Source organism: Heterocephalus glaber, unplaced genomic scaffold (assembly GCF_053883595.1).
Source record: "Heterocephalus glaber isolate CG9 unplaced genomic scaffold, H.glaber_assembly_v1.0 deba00001572, whole genome shotgun sequence".
Taxonomy (NCBI): domain Eukaryota; kingdom Metazoa; phylum Chordata; class Mammalia; order Rodentia; family Bathyergidae; genus Heterocephalus; species Heterocephalus glaber.
Genome location: NW_028258357.1, coordinates 14,950,129 through 14,976,445, shown reverse-complemented (window position 1 = coordinate 14,976,445; position 26,317 = coordinate 14,950,129). Strand labels below are relative to the sequence as shown.

Here is a 26,317-nt window from a genome sequence, read left to right as displayed (position 1 = left end):
GGAATTAGAGAATACCTCAAAATAGGATAAATGTTCAGATGGAGTTTGTTTTATAAACAGAAGAAGGCTGAGAAAAAGTAGAAGCAAAGAACAAAGACAAATGGGTCATTTCAAAAATACTTTCCTTGTTAGTCAGGGATAGAAAGAAAGAACAGAAGAATAACTGATTGATTTGCTTTATGTCACTTATTTTGTATAGGGATTAAACCAGAGGGAATGTCATTATTATACTGACTGAAACTAGCCTGCTTGGGAAATTTGGCAGTCATCTGTTATTTTTGTTGGTTTCTTGAAAGGTCAGATAAACAGTTTAGTCTCAATTTGATGACCATTGGTGACTCCACTTTGAGTTTTAGTCTGGTCCGTTAGGGTCTAGTGCAAGAGCTTTGTCCAAAACAATTGCCTTCTGTAATTTTTAATCAAAACACCAAAATTAGCCCTTCATTGTGCTTCTTAAGCCTTTCTAGTAATAATCTTAAAAAGAATTAGTATCTTTGAGTTGGTAATAAGAAACAAGATGATTGGACTACTTAATTGTTGGCTACTTGCATTCTATCATAAAAAGTAACACCAATACCACAACCCTAGTGAATGTTCACAATAATTACTCCACCCTGTCCACTTTCAATCCAGCACCCCTGTTTCATCCAGAGCAACCTGAAGTGCACATATACTTCTGTCATTCCTTGGCTTCAAAGTCCTCTGCAGCTTCCCAGCCCCATTACTGAGATAGAAGATCGACCAGTAGGACACAGGTGCACAAAACAGGGTCAAAGATAAACAGCGCAGCCCAGCACAAAAAAGCAAACATGGGCAAAAGACCTAAACTGTTGAAGAAGGCATTGCAACATAGACAACTAGGGGAAGCCTTTGGCCATGCAAGGCTGCCTCAGAATGTGATCAAATCGGGGACTGGCCAAGGAATGTGTAGACAGTGTGTGATCATCTTCATTACTGGGCCTTGAGGAAATGATTGTTTCCTCATAGGAAAGGGAGCCATACAGGACAAGTACTTCCTGTAAAAGCCCCCAGACAAAGCAAGAGTCCTCTCTGGCAACCCTCTTTCAGGTTTCTTCTGGTAGCAGGAGCTTTCCCTTTTGGCTGCTTTTGCTTCCTCAATAAACTTCCCTGCTTGTAACTCTTGCCTCTTCTGCCTGCGATTTCATTCTTTCACACGGTGAGACACAAACACAGTGTTCTGACAGTATTTCCATGGCCCATTCCATATTTCATGAGCAGATGTGCCTCTAGCCTTTTCTCTCACAATTCCTATACCACCACTCAGCTTTGTTCTCCAACCCAGGTGCTGAAAATTCTGGTACAAGGACTGAATTTTTATCACCCACCAAAATGTATTATGTTGAAATCTTAACCCTGAAGGTGATGGTTCTAGGAATTGGGGATACTGGGAGGTGATTAGATCCTAAAGATAGAGCCTATGTGATTTAAATTAATACCCTTATAAAGAAATCCTAGAAAGCTAGTCTCTTCCACCATGTGAGGGACACAGCTAAAATGTTCCATCTCTGAACCAGAATATCAAATTTGCCTACACCCTCACTCATACCTCCTGGTCTCCAGAACTATGAAAAATGAATTTCTATTATTTATAAGCTACCTGTTTATGGTATTTTGTTATAACAGCCCCAAAGGGTGATAAAAAGCCACATTCCAATTTGCTTTTGGTCCCCTAATACACAATTTTCTAAGAATTTTCTAAGAATATTATAGTCCATCTTCACCAGGCTGTTTCTTACTTATGTATCTGGTATTAGTTTGAAAATGTCTTAGTGCAGGTTTCCTAGACAACAGAGCCTAAGGCAAGAAACCAGTGCTGATTCTTTGTGGAGGGGCAGGCATGTATAATCTGAGGGCACACAAGTGTGAAAGAACTTGAGTGAAGCAAGAAAGGATGTGAAATGTGTCATCACACTGGGCACTGCACCATGACGACCCTTGCAGAGGCATATAAGTTTTCTCAGCAAATGTTGGGTACTTAGGACTTCTCAGGGTGACTATCCAGAGAAAGAACACCTCTGTATGGAAGAGATGGAGAAGTGGGATCTATTATTTGCTCCTGGTCCCTCCTTGCTCTTGTTTCCTATTGGTTGGTGGATGCCTGGGAGTGCGATGTGGGCCAGTGCAAGGGCGTCTGAGGGATCTGTCACTCACAGGGCCCAGGCAAGTTATAAGGATGTGGTTTTACTCTTAACTCACTAACCTTTCTGGGCCCCCACATGCAAGAAGTGAGAAATATCTAGAAGTGGCAGATGAAACAATGAGAACTGCTGAAGAAGTAGGCCCTGCCTCTCCTCTACTGCAGGCTATAGACTTCTTTGGAGGGTAGGGGAGAAGAACCTTTGAATTGGATGTAAGTTTGAAATTTTGACTTATAATGGTCTGAGCCTCATAATACTTAAAAGCAAATCTCAACTCCCCAGACAGGACTTATTCATATATTGAAAGTGACTGAAAAACAATACAAAGATCCTGGCAAGAAAATAGCCACAGAGGGAAAGGGAGATTCAACAAGAAATTATCTAAAGGGAGCACTTGGAGAAAAATAACAGGTTATAAAACATGTCTTTTGGAGGATTCCAGAGACAGGGGAATAATGAGAAAAATAAAATATTTAAACAAATGAAATTGGTATGCAAATTTCCATCCAAGTTGTCAGAATATAACTTTTTATTGCATTTTTAAAAACAAATTAAAAGTTATATATGTGTCTAGTTCTATCTTCTGCAAGAATTCTCAGAATAGAATCTTTTGAAGTCATGACTTTGTAAGGTACTGCAAGGCATTTGTTCCACAAAATTCACAGGTATCTTTTAAATGTGACTAAGAGCAGCATCTTTAAATGGTCTAAAGTTTGCGGAGCATAAACCCAACTCAAATGTAAAGCTTCCTGTCCCAAAGTAACAGCCAAGCTAAAAGGAGAAACCGTATTTCAGCACGCAGCGGTCAGTGAGTACCACCATCATTAATGAGTACACTTGGCTCCGCTCTGTGCAGAACAACAGCGTTCCTGCCCTCTACCCCAGGTTGGTTTCTGTCTACGGCCTGTGTAATTCTGATCCTGGGAATGGAATGTGGTTTGGAATTTATTATATTACCTTGATTCAGCTCCAGTGGCTCCAAATCTGTTCAGTTTCTGCAACATCTTCCTCTGTCAGGCTCATCCTAGATGCGCCTTTCCTCCATCTCCTTACTTAGTCTGCCTCACCCAACAAGCATATGTGTTAGAGCAGAGGAAGGCACCTTTCGCCTCTCTTGCTTCTTACCCCTTTCCTCTCCGTACTCTTCCTTTCCCCCTTTCCCCTTTCCATAGTCTCCCTAAGAAACAAAGTTTTCTTTCTCTTGCCCTGTAAAACAGTTGGGGTCATAACCTGCTGGGCTTCCATTTACCTATACTTAACATGCTCTGTCAACAATGACCGTTTTTCCCCAGGGCGTCACCCTTGGACAACCCTGAGAACTGTCAGAGTCTTTGTAATTTCAGCCTCCTCTCTGCTACCAATCTCTGAAATCATTCAGCTGAAACAAAAGATTCAGAGATAACAAAAAATCATCCATCAGCCGCTCCCCTCCATCCCCCTTGCTAGCCCTCTAGAGAGGGTTTGGGGGGCACAGTACCCCCAACAAGCTGGAGATGGGTCTCTTGGCAACCTCAGAAGGGGATGGGAACTATTAGGTATGTACCTTCTAAATAAATGACAACCTCCCTAACTTTAAAAAGCAGATGTTGCTAGAATCAATTTTGGTTTTAAGTAACACAATTTTGTCCTCTTCATTTTCCCATGTCATGTGAATGATGGCAGAAGACATTTAATAAAGAGCTCTATTTTAATCATTAATTATGATACCAATATACCAGTTCTGTTGTATTCTAATGTAACTCACACTTGTGGATTTCAAAGAGCTTCCTCAGATTTAATTAATCTTCAGCTTCACTAATGAAAAGCATTGCTTCTGGCTGGCATGAGTTTAGGTTTCTAATCTGTTCCTTAAGGTCACCTCATTTTTCTTGAAAATGTACGTTTATAATTTAGCACTGAAGATCTTTCACATTCCCTATTAAGCAATTATTTTGATTACTTCATTATCTTTCATTTTTTTCCAAGACTATTTAGGTGGGTTTCTGCCTACCACGAGCCAAGTATAATTCCGACGTTTTCTCTCACTCCCTTTATTAGCATGATCTGCATTAGCAAGGGATTCATTTTCATTCCAAAGACTGAAAACAATTTCATTATCTGCTAAAAATTATCTTCTTATATGCTATAAGAAGCAATTCTCCTCATTTATGGTCTCATTAGGCATTTCATCTACCCAATACATCTTCTCAATTCTTCTTTCAGGAAGTAATCATCTTGTGACTCAACTAACAATATCTTAGACTAGAGATTCTCGTTTTCACCTTTTCTCTCCCTTTCAATTTTTTCTTCTCCTGATACAGAGGCTGCATCATCTCCTCTGTGAACCCTTGCTATTTTTTCCCGAAATATTTTGTTCAGGCTTCATTCTAACATCTACACTGATGTATTTTGAACTGTAAATTTACATTTCACTCACCCTTACTGTACTATGAGCATCTTAAGAGATAGAGATTTCTGTGTGTCCAGAGCCAGGAACTGTGTCTGCTATACAGCAGTACTCAAGAAACTGAGCCAGGCATGGTGGCACATTGCCTATCATCTCAGCAGTCTGGAAGGCTGAGGCAGAAAGATGAAAAGTTTGAGTCCCACATGAGTTAGTGACTTAATGAGATCATATATAGAGATAAAATATAAAAAAGGACTGGAGATTTAGCTCAGTGTGAAGCCCTGTGTTCAATACCTAGTACCATACACGTACATACACACACACACACACACACACACACGTAGGGAATAAATGCAGAGGACAAAATACTCCTACTCATTTTTATCAGAGTGTAGTTTGAATTTATCTGAAAATTTATTCTTTTCAAAACACAGGAGAGAATGGGGAAGCCAAAGCAAATAAGAAAATAGGTCATCTGGACAAACTAAGAGGAAGCCAAAGAGAGGCACAGGACTGTGAACAACAGGGAAGAAAGTTAAATTACCTGACAAGGAACTGAAACACCTCTGAAGCTGTAGGAGGCCAGTGGAATGACAGCGGAAATTCAAAGCAATTTCCAGAGAATTTGGACACATCATAAGTGATCAGTTGGGGCAAGGTCCAGGTCTGGACAGGAGGAACCTTCTGGGCAACAAAATATTGAATCCTAAGTGTTTCTTCTCACATTTCCACAGGCTGATAGTGCTGAAAAATTCCTCAGTTTGATGTTGCCTTTTGATTAATTCCTCAGATTTGTTCATTCCTAGAGGAGGAAACAGAGGCATCAGAATACTTCCCCACTTCACCACATACACTTCAACCATGCAAGAAATGCGGAATCACCATCTCGTGCCTCAGGATCAAGTCCACGGGATGCTAACACACCTCTGCCTGCTGCCTGGAGTCAGACCCACTCTCAGGAAGCAGAGTATCCTTGCAAGCTTTGATCATGTGAAGTTAAAAGGCATTTAAACCTCTATATGGCGATCAGGCAGGCAGAAGCCGTAGAAGTCAGGGGTTAAGGAAGCACTCTGAGTTAAAGTTAAAAACTTCAAGAATTTTGTCATGGAAGGAGTGTTGGGTGGGGTCATTTTAAATGAGTGTGAAGAAGAGAAGAGAAGAAAAGCCAGGAAGGAGGAGTATGTCACTGTTTGCTTAAAGTTTCAATCAGACAATCTTTTAAAATCAGGAGTCAACAAACTATGTGGGTCAAATCTGGCCCCCTACTTGCTTTTGTTCAGTCCTTACGCTAAGAATGACCTTACATTTTTAAATGGTTGGGGGGAAAGTTCCAAAGAGTGATACTGCATGATGAATAAAATTTATGTGATATTCAAAATGTTCTATCGGAAGACAGTCATGCTTTTTGTAGCTACTGACAAGAGCTGCCTTTCGATAGAGTTGCAACAGAGATGTAAAACCTAAAATGCTTCTATCTGGTCTTTGACCAAAAAACCAAGAAAGTTTGTTGACCACAATGTTGTGTGAGAGCAGAGTCCTAGGACTGCTGTGCTCATTGCTGCTGCAAGGAAGGAATCAGCATGAAGGTGAAGTATCTCAAGGAAGAGGGAAGCTGAGATACTTGCCGAGAAATGGGGCCATGCCTAGGTGTTACTGTGCACTTCTGCACTGAATGAAGCCTGCAACAGAGCACTCCTTACCTCTGCACTTCCAGTTACATGAGTGAACACATTCCCTTAATTGTGTGATTCAGTTCGAGGCAGCTTTTCTATCATCCAAAATCAAATGAGTTCATTCTTAACTAATACAATCATAATATCCCAGATATAACTGCAGCCTTTTCACCCTTAATGTACCCAGTCTTGACATAGATTTCCTATTCTGTAACATATGATGATTCAAAACCATTCCTGTGATTGCTGCAAATTCCCAAAGAATTTGTCCTTGACCCACAAATACCATGTCCATGATATCCATCTATTTTCATCCATTGTAAGCCTCTCAAACACACACACACACAAACACTTTAGAACTCTCATTTTTTTGAGAGCAACTTTACTTATGGTCTGAGGGATCATTGAAAGGGGTCATTCATCCACTGTACAATCTCCTATCACCTTATGACTATCCACATTTTTTTCTCCTTCTTTTACTATTTCCAAGGAAAATGAATTCCTCTTTGAAGGATGAGTAACTATCACAGTCTTCCTGGACTGGTATGTTTGGGGACAGTCAAGATTTCTCCACTAAGTCCTATGTCCAAAGAAATAATTCAGTTCTGGATAAATTGAGAAGATTGGTGACCTTGTTTCCTTGTCTCAAGTACTTTTGCTTGCTTCTCCGAAGCATCGAATATAGCCTATATGGGGCCGGGGATTTAGCTCAGTGGTTTCGCCTCCTGAAGCCCAAGTGCAAGGACCCGAGTTCAATCCCTGGTACCAAAAAAAGCCTATATGGCTATATTACTGCTCAAGAAAACTTATCACAACATCTTCATAACAGAGGGAAAGATCTTTCTGGAGGGAATTACTGGACAGATGTTTAGCAAATATGCATTTCTTATCATTAGATGCCAACATACTTAGGATTATGCCAGCTTAATAAATTACACTTTTATTTTTACAAAAATCTTATTTTTATTTCAGGAAGTGTCCATGTTTAAAATCTACCTTTACATTAATATAACCACAGTAGTTTTCTTATGTGCAATGTTTGTACAGTATCCATGTCTCCATCCTTTTATTTTTTACTCATTGGTGTCTTTTATTTAAAATGCATACAATCTCTTTTAATTGGAAGCTTTGGTCCATTTACATTTAATGTAATTAGTGACAGAGTTAACCGCAGGTCTAGTGTACAAGGAGTGATAAAACAGTACAGTGTTTACATTTTAAAAAACTTATTACAGTAAAAGACACATTGCCAAGTACAATGGGACAAATATAAGTATGTTTGAAGTGAGATGTATTATTTTGAGTACGCAGAGGAGGATTTATGGCAATGTGTCTTTTACTGTAATAATTTTTTTTTTTTTTTTTGGTACTGGGGATTGAACTCAGGACTTTGCGCTTGCAAGGCAGGTGGCGGAACCATTGAACTAAATCTCCGGCCCCTGTAATAATTTTTAATTTAAAAATTCACTATATTTTTCAATTTAGGCTGATTTACTTTTTTTTTAGCACTTTTAAGTAGGCTGTCTATTACTCTTTCACCTCCAGAGTTTCTGACGAGATACGAGTCTTTCTTCTTATTGTACCTTTCCTTATACTTTGCAATATGTCTTTTTCTTCTGGTGACTTATGATAATTTTCTTATCTTTGATTTTTAGAGGTTATTCCACTTAAAGTTCATTGAACTTCCTAAATTTGAGAGTGGTTAATGTTTTCAATCAAATCTAGAAAAAGTTTTGCCATTTAAAAAAATTCTCCCTCCTTCCTCTCTGAGACTTCAATTTCACATTTCACAGGACACCTGATATTGTCACAGGGGCTATCATCACTGCAATTTTTAAAGATCATTTTTCTTTCTGTACTCAGTTGGATAATTTCTACTAATGTATCTACAAAGCATACTGCTTTTTCTTCCTGTGGTGCTTAATTTGCTTTTAAGTTCTTTCAATGAATTTTTAATTTCGGATATATTTTTCAGTCCCATGACTCCCTTCTGATTTTTTCCTCATTTCCATATCTCTCCTGCTATTCCTCATCTCTTCGCCCATTATAGCAATCTTGTCCAATAGGTTATTTCACATGTATATCATAGTTATTTAAAAGTCTTCACGTTCAAATTCTACCATCTGAGACTTCTGAGGATCTGCTCATTTTTTCTTTGTTTACAGATCACATTTTTCTTATTTGTATATACAGTGCTTTAAAACTTCATACCATACAGTGTGAGCATTGTTATTTTTTTTCCAAGAGTGTTTTGTTCTAGCACACAGCTCACCTACTGACATCAACTTAATCTAGTGGAGGTTTGACTCAGTGGGCTTCTTTTGTTTTGCTCTTAGGCCTCAGCTGTAGCCTTTGGTTCTGGGACCCTCATTCCTAAGCTAGTGCCCTCCTAGGGTTCCAATGAAAAGCACAAAGAAGTTAGTAAGTTCCTTCTACTTGACTTGAATTCCCAAATTTGTCTTTCCAGCACCAAGTATCTGCTGAAATCTCAGCCTAGTTCTTTCAGCCTTCTAGCCACTGCTTTCCATTGGATTTCCAGCAGTCTCCCTATGCCCATGTGGAGTTTCGTAGTCAGTAACGGTTTGAGAATTAATGCAGATTTTGGGGCTCCCCACCTTGTCTCCTTCTTCTGTGGATCATCCTTTATTTTTAATTTCTAGCTGCTTGGAGAGGCCCACACTCCAACTTCTGAAGCCTCTATCCAGTCATTATCCCTTCCTAATTAAGCTTTATCACTTATGTACAGTCACAAGCCACCTATTGATGTTTGGTCAATGACAGATCACACATGTGACAGTGGTGCCATTAGATTATGATGGAGACGAAAAGTTCCTAACGCTGAGGGACATGGTAGCCATCATAAGGTCACAGCACTAAACCTCACTCATGTGTTTGTGATGACGCTGGTGTAATCACACTTCCCATGCAGACAGTGGTGTAAGAGTACACCATATGCAGTTATGTACGCTCAGTGAGCACCAGGCTACTTGGTGAGTACCAGCATCTGAGTTTTTGCAAGCACACTCTACGATGTTCATAGGAAGCTGAGGTCGCTTAACAGTGCACTTCGGAGAACACAACCCTGTCATTAAGCGACATGGACTGTACTTTGCAAGATGAGGAGGAGTGACTTCAGAGAAAAAGCTGTTCAGTGTGGAGCTTACCTAGTTAGCTACGATATTTCAAGGATCATGTTTCCTCCAGCTTCCTATATTAAGTCATTCCCTGGGGGCTTCAAACATTTCATTCTGAATTTATAATTCTTTGCACTGTTGTTTGGTACAGAGTTGATAGTTGTTATTGGCAGACCGTAGTTCTATAAACGCGACTCTGCTGTTACCAGAAGTGAACTCTTACCATTACTAAAAACCAAAAAATAACCAAGCCAAACCAATCTAAACTCTTGGCCCTTTTTAGGCCGAACTGAGCTTCCTAGAAGGTGTATGTAATAACAGTAAGAGATAACTGTTACTGAACATCCAGACACTGCTCTGGGCGTGTTATCTATTTCAAACTTACAGATGAGAAAACTGAAGTACTAAGACGTTAAGGACCTTGCCCGAGTTCATGCGGATGGTAACCAGAAAGTCCAGAACTCCAGTGCAGGCCCTCCGATGTCATAAACGGGTCTCTTAACCACGACGCTAATAATCTTCCATTCAAGTATCGTTGCTTGAATGTTTCTTGAGGGAGAAATTTTACAGGGGATTTAAACTTGTAGTAGACAACTGAATTGAATAACCTTGGTGATCCCTGTAAATTTATGAATCTATTATCCTATAAAAAATAATGCCAAATCAACTACAAATATTAATTTTCATGTTAAAAATTTTCTTTCCCTCAATCAGAAATCCATAAACTTTACACACAAAATGGTATTTTCATTTATTTTCAGCTCCTGCAGAATAATGACCCTTTTCTCTACACTTTCACTCGGGCATCTCAAACACAACTAAGTTTGAGGTTACCCGGATCATTGCTGCACTAGTTGAATATTCTGCTCCCTCTGAATGCAGTGAGATCGGTCAACCAATCTACTTTCAGCCACTCAAAGCAGCAGCCTCTGAAGTCTTGATAACAGCCACTTGGTGTGTTTCTCCACACCACCTCAAATACGGTTGAAAATTATTTTTAACCAGTGAAACCACTCTAAGTAAAAACACAATGTAGCGTTTTTCCTCATACAAAAATGAAACTGCTTTTAAGATCAATAAAAATATTCTTTTCCTCGATATCCCTCTCTGGCTGTATGCCTTCTTACTTGTTTTTTAATTAATCAGAAATGGATATTATTTAACAAAATTAAATAAATCCTTCAAAAACTAGCCTGCAGTCATTGAGATGACTTGTGAAATGTGTTGCATTTTACTGCAGGCTGCTGTTAGAGAGAGAGAGATAGAGAGAGAGAGTCTATTTCCAGTCTTCTCTCAAGAGGACTTACAGAAAAAGCCTTTCTTAGAAATTAATACTGGGATTAGGAATACCAGGGCATCTCCTAAGTACGTGGCCTGTTTTTCCCTCATAACATTGTTGATCTTGTACTCTATCATAGTGCATTTACTTGTTAACATGTACTACAGGACAGCATACAGCCAAGTTTGTGGTCAATGCCTAGTAAATGCAAAACATGTAATGGTATCTTTTCTTAAAATTAAAAAATTGACTCAACTGCTGGCTCTATCTTCCTTTTCTACTTGTATTGCTTTTCTTTGCCCTATTTTTCTTGGTTTTAATTAATTGTATCCCTGCATTGAACACATACTTCCAAGTTACCTTCAATCCCTTTTGCAGCTATTCTGAATATAAATAATGAAATGGTCCAGATTGACTACAATTTAAAAATTAAGAACCAATGATCTGTAGACAAAAGTTGAGAAGCAAATGAGGACCTAAAAAATTCACAAATATATAAAGAGGGTTCATGTCCTTGACACTGAGGGGTCTTAGAAATAAAAGATAAACATGCCAGTAGAAAAAATAGCAAAAGGCCCAAAGAAAAAAAAGTAGAAAGAGAATGCAATCGAAACATATGTACAGCCAACATGTGCCAACATGTTTCAAAAATTTAAAAATGCAATGGGCCAGTAAAAAGTTTGAAAATTGCTCAACATTAGATGGAAATCTAAATCTAATGGGTAACTTCTGTATAAAATGGAAACATAAGTTCCTTCATCTCCTTGAAGTATGCCCACCTGTTCTCTGACCTCAAGGAGTGGACAGACATGTGAACAGAACAGGTATTAGGGGAGCATGCATGTGTCTCTGGCGGAATCAAGGGGGAAATGGGGAAGATGGGCTCCGTAGTGAAATGGCTGGATCAGGTATAAGCTATCTCAAGAAGGGACTGCCTAAGTGACACTTCTCTGTGCACAGTCTCTGGCATTTAGTGGGCATTGGATACATATTTTTAAATAAATAAATGAAAAAAGACATTCTGCCAGGAAGCAAAGGCACAGAGTAATAACTAAATCTGTCAAATGAAAAAAAAATCCATAAAAAACAAATTACGCTTGAATGAGTAAGTTAAGTTTGTCAGGGAGCTAATGTATTTATGAGAAAGATTAAATGACCAGCCTCCAAAGGACAAATGAAGATTTGATTTCTTTTGTCATTCTATGGATCATTACCATATACTTTATTACTAGGCGAGGAACTGTGGACAATTCCTTTGGATCTAATTACCTCCTGATTATTCTAACTGCATTTCATCCAAACCACCCAGCCAATCATAAGCTCTGAAAAGGCCTATCTATGCTCCTCTGAGGGAATAGGGACAGTTGTCTCCAATCCTGCATTTGAACATTGGTTTGAACACTGTTTGTTTTTTCCTGGCTACTGGGAAAGATAATTAGGTAGGTTATAGAAAATACATGTAACTGCTAGCATTGGTTATTTCACGGAGGTGGACTTCTGGGAAACTTTTATTTTCCACTTTGCACCTTTCAATATTTCACAATTTCTCTACATTAGTTCTGAATTGCTTTTATAATGATGAGAAAGCAGTCCAAGAAATTTGTATAATTCTTGTGGGAGAAAACTAAATTAAGAAAGTTATGAAACTGCTTAGAAATCTCTGAATTACTTAGGAATCTACTGACTTTTCACACTGTAGACAATTTAAAGGAGGGTTCAAGGTTGTACAGAGCCTGATTTTAGATCAGTTCTATTCCAAGCTGTCGATACAAAATGTATAAATGTGATCTGAAATATCGAACAAGAGCAAACACAATTCATTTGCAATTTATTTTGTACTGTCTCCAAAGTTCTAGTTGAAAATTTACTTCTTGAAATAAAATTCCTATCCTTCTTTACCCAGCTTTTTAACTAATGAATTTTATTATGAAAAAAACTACTGTCTCTAAAGCCTTCTTCTTAATGAAGCCTGTATTTATGACAAAAAAAATCTGTTGCCATGGAAATTCTAGTGTCAAAGTTGCAACACACAGGCTCTCTATTGAAGTGGAAAGCAAAACTAAAGAGAAATGTAATATATTTTTTAAAACATTGAAATTATGGATGGGAGATGCATTTTTCACATAAGCCTCATTTCACATAACAGGCAATCACATAAAAAGTTCTGCATATATCTAATTTTGGCAAATCAAATAATTTAAAGTATAATGAGGAAACAAAATTGATAGGAATTGCACGGGAAATCTGCTTCATTTAATTAAACATTTATTAAGGCTCTACTCTCTTACATTAAAAATTAATGCTTTCAGATTGACTTTTCTAAAATTAAGCATATGTATATGGTTTAACATTAGTTTCAAAATGATTTTTAATTGTCATTAAAACCCAAATTAATGGAACCAGATATGAACCACTCAGTTACTCGCACATGAGATGAGAATCATAGCATACATTTAAGAGTTGTTTACCGTCAGGTGAAACAATAACTGTACAAAGCTTGTCAGCCACAAGATGAAGAAGGTAATTGATGTTTTTAAAATGTATAAAATGTATCATGTATATAAAACAGTAGAGACCAATATAACATATATCTAGGTTAAGAAAGAAAGTCTTGAGAATACAAATTAAACCTCTTAAGCATTCTTCTTAGAGCTCATTTCTCCTTTATCCAAGAGGGGCCACAGCCAGAATTTGGTTTGGACCATTAACTTGTACTTTAAACATATTTTTAGTACAATACGTATGTATGTATGAGTACTATGGTATATCAATTTGCTTGCTTTTAAGCTTTATATAATTTCCACCTTCCTAAATATGTCCTTTTGTAATACTTAATTTTCCTCTTTTACTCAATCTGTTTTTGAAGTGAATCCAGATTGATGTCTCTTTAATTCATTTAAGAAAGATTAGTGTTCTATTATCCGTTCATTCATTACTTCTGTATATTCTCCTGTATGTTATTATTTACTTATCCATTTTCCACCTGATGGATAGTTAGTAAATCTTCATTTTTTTGTATTATAATCAATGCATCAGTGAACACTTTTGTCCAAATCTCCTTAGTGAAAGCTTTTGTTTTCTTTTTGGTCTGATATACCAAAAGCATTTTACATCTGAGAAAATGGGAAAAAGTAGCTATGCAGTGGATTTCTGGGCCCACTGTTTTCTTTCCTAATCCACAGTCAGGACTATGCACACATAGATAATACTAATAAATAAATTATATATATACATACATATATTTCTATTCTGGTTTGAAAACATCTTTGATGGCATTATGTGTGTTTAGCTTAAGTTTCTAGGGTTATGAACACTCTAAGTTCCAAGATAAATGAGGAGAAATTATTTATGAAGTCTCAAACAAAATTCAAAACAAAGGAATACTTGGACAGACTCACACACTATGGCTCTGGAGTATGGTTAGAAGGTTGTGGCAAGGAAATATAACAATGCAACTATGTGCCAAAGGACACCTGTAGGGGCCAGTTGAATGGGTCATCCTGAGGCAGAGATCCTCAAACTGGCAAGGATCAACACGATGATATCCAGAAAAAGGGGCAATGCAAACCAGAGGCAGAAGCCATGCTTCTAGTACTTTGCAGAAACGTACTATCCCCGCGCCCCTGCAATTCAGTGAAAGGAGGACAAGTTAACTGGGCTGAGAAACGTGCAAAGTACCCCCATGTGAAGTGAACAGAAACCACTGCATTTAAACCCCTGGATAGCTGGCAGGTGGTCAATTTCTAAAGCAAACTCCTCGAGACTGAGAAGGAGGAAGACATGGGAAGCAGATGGGTTTTTATTACGTTTCACTCAGCTGTGGACACTGGTTCCTCTTACCTCCCCTGTCTTGTTTCCTCTCTTCTCCCCTTTTCAGTTTGCCTCCTGTCATTCTCTGTTATAACTTAAGCCAGTAGAAAGCATCACATATAGGTGTCTGCTATGGAACATTTGCATACATGTACCGTACATTGCATTTTTAAAAAGCAGCTGCACATGTATAATATGGTCTTAAAAAAAACCCTAAAAGACATTTCTGGAAATAAACACATCTTTCATCCCAGTAGATGCTGAATCTTCTTTTATTTTTTTTACTTTAGCCCAGTTCATCACCACTTCCTCACTGCCTTGCACAGAAAATTCCAGCTTTAAGTAGCGAGTATTGCTTCTATTTTAGAAGAGCTGGGGAATTTCTAGGATGGCTTAAAATGGTGAAACTGGCTGCAGGGTCTGGTGCAGTTTTAGAGAGTGTTTCGCTCCGGCAATACAACACCTAAAATAACAGCATCTGTAAATATCTAAAAGTGGAGGGGAAAAAAGTACTGAAACTTCATATTATCTGCACTATTGGGAAGAAGCCTGCCCTCTCCAGAGGAAATCACTGTGCTAGCACAGATAACATCTCCCCCACCGTTATGTTTCTTAGGACATCCACCCAGGGCTGCAAGTTATTTAAAAAAAGAATCTCAGATGTTCCAGTTTTAGCTTGAGACTCAGCTATGTCTTATTCTCTCACTTGATTCACAAATTTCCCAGAGCCATGGAGCGGATGCAAGGGCAGGGAAGCCAGTTTAGCAATGAAGAGCTCAGATTTCTCAGTCAGGATTTAAATCCTTGCTCTACTTCTGACCATGATCACTGGGCAAGTTATATAACTGCCTTATGCTTCTGTTTCCTGCTGTGTAACATGGACTCAGTAATAGAGTATGCCTGATGGTCATACTTCTTATGAAGACAGGGAGACAATGCATACAAAGTACTTATTAATACAGGGCTTTATATGGAAGATGCCCCGGAAAAGGTGGGCAACTTTGGTAATGTAATGATGGTGGAGGTGTTGACAGTGCTTTTGCCTCCCTCTTTTTTAAGGTTTCACACTGCAATCTTGCCTAGGTCACATCCACCCATCCATGCATATTTCCATCCATTCACTCAACAAGCAGAAATACTATAGACCTCTACTATGTACCAGGTATCATTGTAGGGCTCTTTAAAAACAATTCACATGTACTGATATTTAAGGAAAAATGAAAAACATGTAATTTAAACTTAATAGTGATGAACAATGGACAACAGGTATATACATTCTTGGGAAATTAACATTAGGATGACATGAATGGTCTTGATTGTTGGTCCTGTTAGATTTCTATACCAGAATTTAAATGTATAGGTAATATGCTGCAACTTTTTTGCCCTTAATGTCTGAATTTTGCATAATAAATTGAACTTCTATTGAGACATACAAGGCATCAAAGAGTTCTCTATTTCAGAAGGACATTTATAAACCCCAGTTCCAGATCAAAGGACCTGGAAGCCTTCACCACATGAGTCATCACCACCCAAAAATGGCTTTTCTGTTTGAACCAAACTTTATTTCATATTTCCACTTAACTAGTAAATGTTTTGTTGGTTTCTCTTGCACTACAACATGGTATAGGTCCTCTTGCTTTTCCTGTAGGTCTTACTGCTTTTCATTTCCTTCTTGTCCATTCTTTCCCCTAGAGAATAGATCATCACTCATTCCACTGATTCCTTTCATTCATGTAATACTTACTGAATGTCTGCTCATGCCAGGAACCTAATCATCTGCAGTTTTACCCTATCACCTACTGACTTGATCCCAAGTCTTCTCTCTAGTTCACCCTTAGAACTTTTCTCACTTTGCTACACATGGTACACACTCCAGATATATAGCAGGCAAGTCCTTGGCACATACATCTTGTGAGTTTTCCTTTTTATGCCCTTGTTCTCCTAGAGTATTCTTGCCTCTACCAAATTCTTATAGCAAATTTTCAACCAATAAGAACTTTCTTATCCTTAAATACCTTGCCAAAAATTCATTTCCTCTACATAGTATTATGGGTCAATTTTAGTTTGGCTTTTCCCAGACTTTGAAACTTTACAGATATCTAAATTTTTAAAAATTAGGGACCAACATAAGATTTCTATTTTTTTCTTTTATTATCATTGGAGACTATTTTAAAATGTGAGTAACCAGTAGCTATTATAGTGCTTGATAAAAGAGTGGCCTTTTATGCCATTAGGAAATAAGAAATTCATAATTTGAGGGAAAAGGTTAGATGTATTGAATCACTAAGCTTTAGAAAAACACACTTATTTTATTTATTTATCATTGTACCTTTACATAGGCCTGCGCCTGGGAAACATTCATGTGTGGCACAGTTAATGCTAGACAACAGAAGTCAGAAATGCATGGTTCTCCTCCAGCTTGGCAGGAAAGTGGTACTCCCAACAGTGCTGCACATCACGCATGTGCTAAGCACTTTGTCATACTGATTCACTTAATTTAACACATTAGTACTCCTATAAGATAGATATTAATATCCAACAAAGGCTTAATAATTTAACTCTTTAAAGTAGCAAAGCCACTAAGTGGTGAAGCTGCTACTCAAATCCAGGTCTGTATAATTCCAAAGCTCATGCAATAAAATTCTGTGCAATGTTAGCTCTCAGAAATATAAATTATACAAGGTCTAATTTGGTACAGATTATATCCCAAGCCAAACAGACAAACTTCCAGAGTTGAATTTATCACAGGTTAAGATTTAATCTTGGGTTTCTCAAAACTGGCACAACTGACATTTTGGGCTAGATAATGTTTGGTTGTAGAGAGTGGGCTGTGGTCTAGCAGCACCAGTGGCCTCTACCCACTAGATACCACTAATACACTCCTTTCGGTTATAACAACCAAAAATGGCTCCAGACATTGTCAAATGTAATCTAAGGGAAAACTGCTCCAACTTGAGAACTATCAGTTTAATCCAATCTTGTATAAACATTTCTAAAGACAACCTAATATAAAGTAACAGTAGAAGAATCACACTGCACAAATCTACTTTCTATGAATAGCTTGGTAATACAGTTTTAAAAAGCAACAGCATTGCTATTTAATTCAAATACAACTTAAAACAATCCTTGAATCTATAATTATTAAAGAAATTTACCTTCTATAAGAAATCAGTTTCATATTGGTTGTTATAAGAGCACACCTCCAGAAATTTATTTCAAACTGATAAAAACAGTAACAATTAAATCCTTTGTAAGGTTACCATGTAAATGAGGTTCAGGGAATAATCGACACCATCCAGTTGAAAAGCCTTCCTCCTGATACAATACAACCATTAGCAATATCAAAAAGTCTCTCGAGATTAAATATAGAAGGCAGTGAGATATCAAATGGAACCTGAAAAAAAAGCATAAAAGTATCGTTTCAAGTTGTTGACTGAAGTAAAGTTTTCAAGGTATACGAATACAAATTGCATATAACAGTTGCATATAAAAGGTAGTTAACTTTTGTACCTACAATGAAGGGCAGTTTCATATCTCTATAGCGCTAAAATGTCACATATATCACTCTATATCCTATTAAGATTTATATATTAGCCTATAAAATATCAACTACTTCTAAATCTTTGGACTATTTTTATTGATATAATCTTGGTGCATGGTTCTAGGCATAAGACAAAGTGGCCCTATCCTAGTGAAATGCTTTCCTTTACAACAGATTGGCCAGTTGACAAATTCTCTCTCTCCCTCACTTTCGGTGGAAGTCGTGACAGCCAAGGGGAAAGCACCCCCAAAGGAGGTTTGGAGATCACTGTCTAAAAGAGGCACTTAGCAACCATGTTTGAGGTTCAGTACAGCCAAAGTCACCCTGAGCAGGCTGGAAAATGGAAAATAAGGACTGTTTTTGTGGCCCTAGCATTGGTTATTTGACTGAAGGGTAAAGAAGAGAGAACAAAAATGGAGGACAGGAAATGAATGTTGACTGAACCCACTTCAAGGCCATCTAGATAAACACTTTAGATAATGAAGGAGCAAATGCAACAGAGAGGGACCACAATGAAACAGAGCTGTGAGTCTGAGTCGTGGTAAGAAGCCAGAGGATGACTTTTATTAATTTCTTGTTGTTTATTAAATGAACCATCCATTCCTTTTATTCTCAAGGTAGCATAATGAACCTAGGAGTGGGGGCTGGGTTTCGTTAACTTTTCTTCATTTTATTACATTAAAAAAGTATTCCAATGCTTTCTAGTATTTCAAATAATAAAGAGGCACAAATTTAAAAATTAGTAACATCCTCCTTCCTTGATCAATTCTGATGTAATCAGTGTTTCCAGTTGGGGTGTATTCTTTCATATGGCTTTTGTTTTTCTTCTTTAAATAGAATAATCACATTTCCATTATTTGCTTGTTCAATTAAAATACGTATGATAAATCCCTCCTCAATTAATACAGGGCGGTAGAATAACTACATGCAAGTGAAAGAGTGTGTAATCTAGAGTAAGACTGCCTGGTTCAAATTCAGGCCTCATAAATACCAGCTCTGTGAAAGGCTAAAGCATTTGATCTGCTTAAACTTTAATTTCATCATCCATAAAATAGAAATGAGAATACTTTGTCTAAGATATTATTGTTACAAGGCTCAATGAATTTATAGAAATCAAACACTTAGAATGGTGCCTAGTACATAATGACTACTCAGTAAATGTTACATAATAGTATCACGTTCAACACATTCTTATTAATGGCTACATAACAGTTCTTTGGCTAGTCATCTCATGATTTATTCCATCATTCTTCATAGAAGTTGTTTCTACTTTTTTACATGCTTACACCCTTAGACATAAGTGCTTTAAATTTCTGTACTACTGACTTCCTAAAATCGTTTTGTTTGGTCAAAGGATAATTACCTTTTACTTTTTAACATTTCTTGCCAAAACTACTTTCCAAATAGGTTGTGGCAATTAACATTTCAACCAGAAATACACGAGGGTCTGCCCAAGTCCAAGGTATAACATTACAAAATGTTATAAACCTTGATTATTGTTGCTTTTGCTATTTCATTACCATTTCATTCAGAAAATTTTGACACTCCCAATTAACTGCCTTGCTCATACGTTGAAACTATACATATTTACCATGGTTGTTTTGATCGCATCTCATTGCTATTTAACAATTCTGAGCATTTCATCTATTTCACAATGATAAAACATCTCATGCCCATTTTAACAACTTTTAGCAGATGGTTTTCAAGGTAGTATACAAGGAAATAATTGCTAAGTAATATTTGTATTTTACGCTGTACTATATCTCTTTTATTCCAGAATCCATTCCACATTAAAGATTGGAATAAATTTTTTAAAAACAAAGTTGCTAAGTTGGTTTTACTTAATATTAGAGTTATCTTCAAGACATTATTTATATACTAGATACAAATAAAGTGTTTTGGTTTCTGATCCTTGTCACTGAACTTCCATAAAGAAACAGCCATTTGTAACAGGATGAAAATTAATAGATGAGTTATTTATGGGAAGCACAGGTGAAATCTTCACATCAGGAAGAAAAAATAAAAGCAGTTGTCACCCAGAGTTACTAATTGTGTCTGTCCTCTGAGAAACACAAATTACTCTAAAATGTCAGGACCTTCTCTTGTTATTACACCCACCTTTATTGACACCCCAGGCATTGTGAGCCCTTGGTAGACAAGGCAATGCCTCAAAATCCATGTATTTGTTCAGGCTAAAACATTGTATTCTATATTTTCCTATTGCTGTCACAAGTTTTAATGTGAATTTCTGATTGAGTTACAATACACAGACAAAAGGAGTGTAGAAATTGTAAGTGTGCAAAACGATATTTATGTATCTATTAAATGTACACATTCATGTAATCAAATCAAAAATACAAAAGTGGGATTTTCAAGGCCATTGGATGTGCTTGTATTTATCTTTATGCCAATTCTAATGCTTTCTAATTCACACCCCCTACCAGCAATGTATAAAAGCTCCAGTTATACCATATCTTCACAAACTTTGATAATTTTGGTTTAAGATTTTGGTCATATTGCTGTTTTCCAGATGTTGAGATATCTTTATATATATATAATATCATGTGCCTGACAACTAATAATACTATCTTTTTTGGGGGGGAAATGCAGGTCTTTTGTTCAATTTATATTAGTTGTCTTTTTCTCTTTGATGTATACAGGAATTCTTAATATATTCTAGAATTCAGTCCCTTCTGGAGTATATAAAAATATTTTCTCAAAGAAAAGGGGCTGAAGATGCAGCACAGTGGTGCCACAACTGCCTGGCAAGCGCAAGGTCCTGAGTTCGATTCCCAGTACAAAAAAAAAATTGCTCCCATTCTGGAATTTGCTATTTCATCCACTTAATGATGATGATACCTTAAACATAGTCCAATTTACAGTCTTTTTTTATGGCTGGTAATTTCTTAAGTGGGTCCTCTTGGTAACAGCTTTGGTTCCACCAAGGTGATGAAGATAATCCTTTATCATTTCCTCTTGAAGCTTATCATTTTATATCCCACATGTATTTCTGCAAGTAATTTGGAACTGGTTTTGTACATTCTGTAAGGTAAGGATTCAAGTCTGTTCTTTACCACATGGATATCCAGTCACCCAGACTCATTTACTGAAGAGATTGTCCCTTCCTCACTGGACTGAAGAGTCACCTTTGTCATTACTCTTGGGGATGCACATGTATGAGTCTCTTTCTGGACTCTCTATTCAATTTATGTATTTTTGGAATAGAGACCATCTATATCTTTCAATTCATCTGAACTCTTTATCTGTACTCATTCTAGTCTCATTCTGTTACTGTAGCTCCTTTGTAACACTGCATGGCTAGAAGCTCATCAGCTTGGTTCTTTTTCTAATTGGTCTTAGCTAATTTAAGTTCATTGTATGTCCATGTCAATTTTTGATACTATTATAAATGATAGCTTTGAAAGCATTTCACTTCTAACTGTTGCTTCTGCTATAAAAAATAAAGCATATTTGCAATGATATTATATATAGCATCTTTATCAAACTTATTCACCCAAAGAGCTTACCTGAAAACTATTTTTGATTTTCCATGAATAATGACAGTTTTATTTCTTCCATTCTCATACCTGTACCTTTAAAAAATTCTCCTTTTATTTCACTAGCTGAGAATTTCCATATAATGTTAATTAGAAGTGATGATAGACATCATTAACATATGATTAATTAATTTTTCAATTCAGGGCAAAGAGAAAAGTTTATTTAATGAATGACATTGTAAAATTATCTGCTAAAATTATCTGCTAACCCTCCTAAAGCAAAATCCTTATCTTTACTTATAACCTTACTATAATTTGTTAAATTTATCCCAAGGCTTTTTATAATTTTGCCACTATTGTGAATGGAGTTTAAAAGATTTTCCATTTTAAAATGTTTTACTAGAATTAGAATATCACATAAGCATTGTCACAGTAATTTACAAAGTACACATTTTATCAAATATTTTAAAAGGCACTATCGTCAAAATCAGGAAGGCCAGTTCTGAAAGTGTTAAGTTAGGTGAAAATACTCAACTTGTCTCACACTGAAAGCACGTCAATGTCCTAAACAGAAAGATGCCTGAATGTGCTTTGGGAAGTCAGAGTTACGCTTTCTCTTCAGGGAATTCAAAACTTAGAGATAAAAATTTACAGGACTTGAAATCCAGTGACAAGGCTCAAAGGCAAAGTATTTCTCTGGAGCTATTTCTTGAAGTGTTTGTATGTAGACTTGATTTATCTGGACATTTAAAATGAACCAAAATGTTTTGATAAAGTTACCACACACATACAACACAAGACCTGGAGGCTCAGTGACATGTCCACGGGTCCCTCAGCGAGTCGGTGACAGTCAGGGTCCGTGCCCAGGCGGACTGGCTCCTCGGGACACGGCCCTATCCACTCTGTGCACCACCTCTGCCTCCCCTGAGCACACCGGTCCTCTCAGCTCCCTCTGCCTCGTTTGTCAGCCATTGGCAGCTCCAGCGCTCTCTGTGAACTCCCTCTCTCCTGTAATCTTTCTCCCACTCCCACCTGACGCCAATCCTCTCCTCCCAAGGGCTCAATGGCTCCTTGAAACACCCACTTTTTTATCTTCTGCTTATAGAAAGTTCTAGGCCTTCCTTCCATGGAGAATTTCTCAAGTAAACTTAAACTTCAAGTGAATTATCGAACTTCTTTGCCACTCAAAAAAGAAGAGTTTGGCAATTATATGAATGTAGCTTTTTCCTCCTCCTCTTCTTCCCCTTCTTCTTCCTTCTCCTATTTTGTTGTTTTTCTGTAAATAGTTTTGAATTAAAATTGGCCAGGATAAGGAACCAAGGAATCCTTCTTCCTTTTCCTAGGTCAGGAAAAGCTTTGTGGAAAGAAAGGAAGAAAACAGCTTGGCAAATAACTGTAAGTTGGTTTACACTAGAATACGCTTTAAGGGGTAGTGTTAAAGAAACGGTGACGATTTTACCTACCAGAGAGAATAAAAGAAATAGTAAATAGTAAAAAGAAGGCAAAGGACATTCATGGAGTTGGGCATACTGAAGGGGTTCAATAAATTCTGGTCTGGATTTGAACTTGTGTGAGGGTTGTAGAAGTCAGTAGAGAGCACCAGGTTATTTGCCAATGCTGTATTTTATATGAGTTTTTGCATGAAAACTATATTTTATATGAGATTCTGCATCAAAACTAGATTCCTTTATCAGGAAGATTATATTACTTCTGTTCTTTTGTTCAAATAATTTACCTCAATTAAAAAGAAAATGTAGTCTTGAAAATATCTACAACTTTTCTCAATCCAGTCAGTTTTTATTGAGCACCTATACTGGAGCTTCTTATTCCTCTTGCCACAATGTCCTTTGCCTTTTCATTGATTCTAAGTGTTAAATGACCAAAAAGAGAGGGCATAACTTCTACTCATCAGCTAGGTTTGCCTATTCTTGTACTGTAATTGCCAAGTGGGACTTTGAACAACTGTGAGTTCCATGACATGAGTGGATTTAACTTGGCCTCCTTTTCAGAAACCTTAAAACACAGAGCAAGAGCCACAGGGAAAAAAATTTAATAGGCTTGAGGTAAGAAATCAAATAGTATTTTCATCCAGCATTCTCACTTATAAGTTTCTCTACAATGTTTCCTATCTCTTCTTAATATATCACCTTTTGCTGAAGTTAATGATTTATTGGATTTTTTTCTAGACTGCGTGAAAACATGCATTTCAAAGGAGACAGGATAATATGATACTAGCTTGCTGAAGACTCAATATCTTCAGCAACTGGCGTCCCATCTAATAAAAGTTCCAGATAAGAGAGAACTAGACATGTTTGGTTTCACTGTACTTTTATATAATTAAAAGTATATTCATGCCAGCAATATTAGATATTATTCTCCCCATTCGAACAGAAACACCACCCACCTTGTAGGAAAGTGAGAAGTGCTTTTATACAACACTGCTAGACCACAGGAAATTTCACACTTCTCTGAGAACAAAATTATCTTTTCATCACTCTAATTTTTGTGTTAATAAAACTTTAAATATGACAGAAAAGGTTTTACTAATATAAAATGAGATCAAGTGGTCATATTGGTGAGATGGTTGGAATCTTTTAATATTAAATTTTAAGGAAATAATATTATTATAAAAAAGGGATTTTGCAGAGAACAAAAAAATTGGAAATTAAAGACCAGATATAGTAGAGAAAGCATTTGGGTGGGCAATTGGTTTAAATGGCACATTGTCTAAAATTGAAGAATAGATTTTTCTTAAGCCATCATCACCATTATCACTGCCACTTGACAATGACTGAAACCCAGCCATGCACGGTGTTTCCATGAGCAGAGGTCATCTTTTAATATAGGACAATTCTTGGCCAGAAATACTGTCCCACACATGCAGAAAACCAATCATTTCGTTCCAACCTAAACATTTCAGCAACGTGAGGGCTCCTGTCTCCCTTCTCACATCTAAGTGGATGTTTTCAACAATGGCTTCATTACTGGAATACATGAAAGGCACCTCTGTGACAGGAGCTATGCTGTGAGAGACTACAGACAGTGGAATGTATGCTTAAAAATAAATCTTACATTATGTTCGCTGTCAGGAATTGTGGTCTACTGAAAACAGTTTTTCATTTTTCTCCTGGGTTCCTGGCACAAAGCTCCTAAAATGCTTGAAATTTACTGTCTTCTACTTGCTAAAGCTGGGAGGGACAATTAAGTTCAATCACGAATGGCCAAGGATCAGTGATATCTACATAACGAAACTCCTCAGGAACCCTGTTTAGGTGCGCTTCCAGGATGGTGAATGTACAGGCATGCCAATGACATCTTTCCCCATACCTCACCCTATGCATCTCTTCTGTCTGGTGTTCCTGAGTTGTATCCTTTATAACAAACTGATAATCATACATAAAGTTCTTTCCTGAGTTCTGTGAATTATTGCATAAAATTACTGAACCCAAAGCAAGGGGCTTGGCAACTCGCAAATGTGTATGCTGGGGGTTTGGGGGAGGCGTAGCTTGGACACCCCACTTGCACCTGGCATTTGAAGTGAAGGATCCTGTGGAACTGAGCTGTTAACCTGTGTGGCCTACGCTGACTCTGGGTCATGTCAGAATCGGATTGAGCTGCTGGACACCCAGGTGGTGTCAGAGAATCACAGAACTATTTGCTATAAAGAAAAACCATAGGACAGTTAAAAGCAGTATGATGCAAAGTAAAACAGAGCTCAGATAGTGAATGTTTTGGGGGCCTTGGGACCTTCTTTAATACCCTTTCCCTCCTCAGTGCTCACTCTGCACAAATTGCTCTCCACACCCCACCCAGAGCCCCGCAAGGTAGGCCGCCTGATGAGAAGTGGTAGAGTTGACAGTGTTACCTCCATTACAGTATATCCTTTCATAGAGAACGATTTAGGAAAACAAGCCTTCTAGACCAAGTGATCCTTAAGAAAATAGTGATGCTTAGGCTGTCTGTGCTCCAGCTTACTCTGACTGCTGAAGACTTGAAGGCCCAGTGAAAAGGGGCTTTGAAGACTGACACCCTATTGTGCAGAAAGAATAGCTGCTCTCATTCATCAGGAAGGGGCCTTTCAACATATATGGAACTAACAAAGGGTCCCAAACAAGGAAAGCTCTCCTTAAAATATCAAAAGCTCTAAAGAGAGCAAGAAGCATGAGTTACAGAAGCAACATTCTAACAACAAAGTACACAGGGCATGAAAAGCCCAAGCAGATGCAGATTTAGAGCCCATGGTTCAGGGCCTACAACCAAGGACTGGAGGGAAGAGTTAAAGAAAAAGGTTTCTTGCCTAGAGAATTTAATAGAAATGCTTATATTTCATGTATAGCAAAACGGAATGGTTTACTAGAAGGGAGTCTTCTGGAAATAGGGAAGTGGATTGGGGGAGGGAGTGGAAAGGAAAATGAAAGTAACAGTAAAAGAGAAAAGCCCTGTATGTTTTATATTCCTCACTTTCTGTGGAGATGTGAAAATATAAATTCTAATGCAGTACTTACATGTGATTACATTTCATTTTATCTTATTAGCTTTACTTTCAGAGAATGATTCAAAAGATTTGCATGTCATGGAGAACCTTGGACTCACCAATGGCTGAGAGGTATTTTTATACTCTGAGAACTAGTTTTTCTGGGTGATTTTTCACCTTTACTGAGGACAGGATATAGGCTGATGTCTTCATTTTAGAGAGTTTTATTTCATTTTTCAATGAACTATTACCGCCGAGGTCAGAAGAAAATGTGATTGGACTACGAGCCACATTGAACAAAGTATTTTTAAATCATGAATGGGTAACATGTGTATGATATCTGTCCCTTCTTCTGCATTACAAA

At 37.4% G+C, this 26,317-nt stretch overlaps 1 protein-coding gene across 14 annotated transcripts in view; it reads right to left on the bottom strand.

Annotated features, from left to right (window-relative positions):
- Positions 1 to 4,855: 4,855 nt before the first annotated feature.
- Cfap54 (cilia and flagella associated protein 54) overlaps positions 4,856 to 26,317 on the bottom strand; it is a 338,714-nt gene continuing 317,252 nt past the window's right edge. For 3 of the 14 annotated variants that reach the window (XM_087192624.1, XM_087192633.1, XM_087192629.1), the window contains 2 exons: positions 17,702 to 17,835; positions 4,875 to 5,347 (listed from right to left, as the gene is read on the bottom strand). In XM_087192624.1, the coding sequence (XP_087048750.1) occupies positions 17,716 to 17,835 (120 nt within the window). In that variant the 3' untranslated portion in view covers positions 4,875 to 5,347; positions 17,702 to 17,715. Of the gene's footprint in view, positions 5,348 to 17,701; positions 17,836 to 20,865; positions 21,025 to 26,317 lie in introns of those variants that run through there. The other 11 variants (XM_087192637.1, XM_087192638.1, XM_087192626.1 and 8 more) reach the window with 8 other exon arrangements.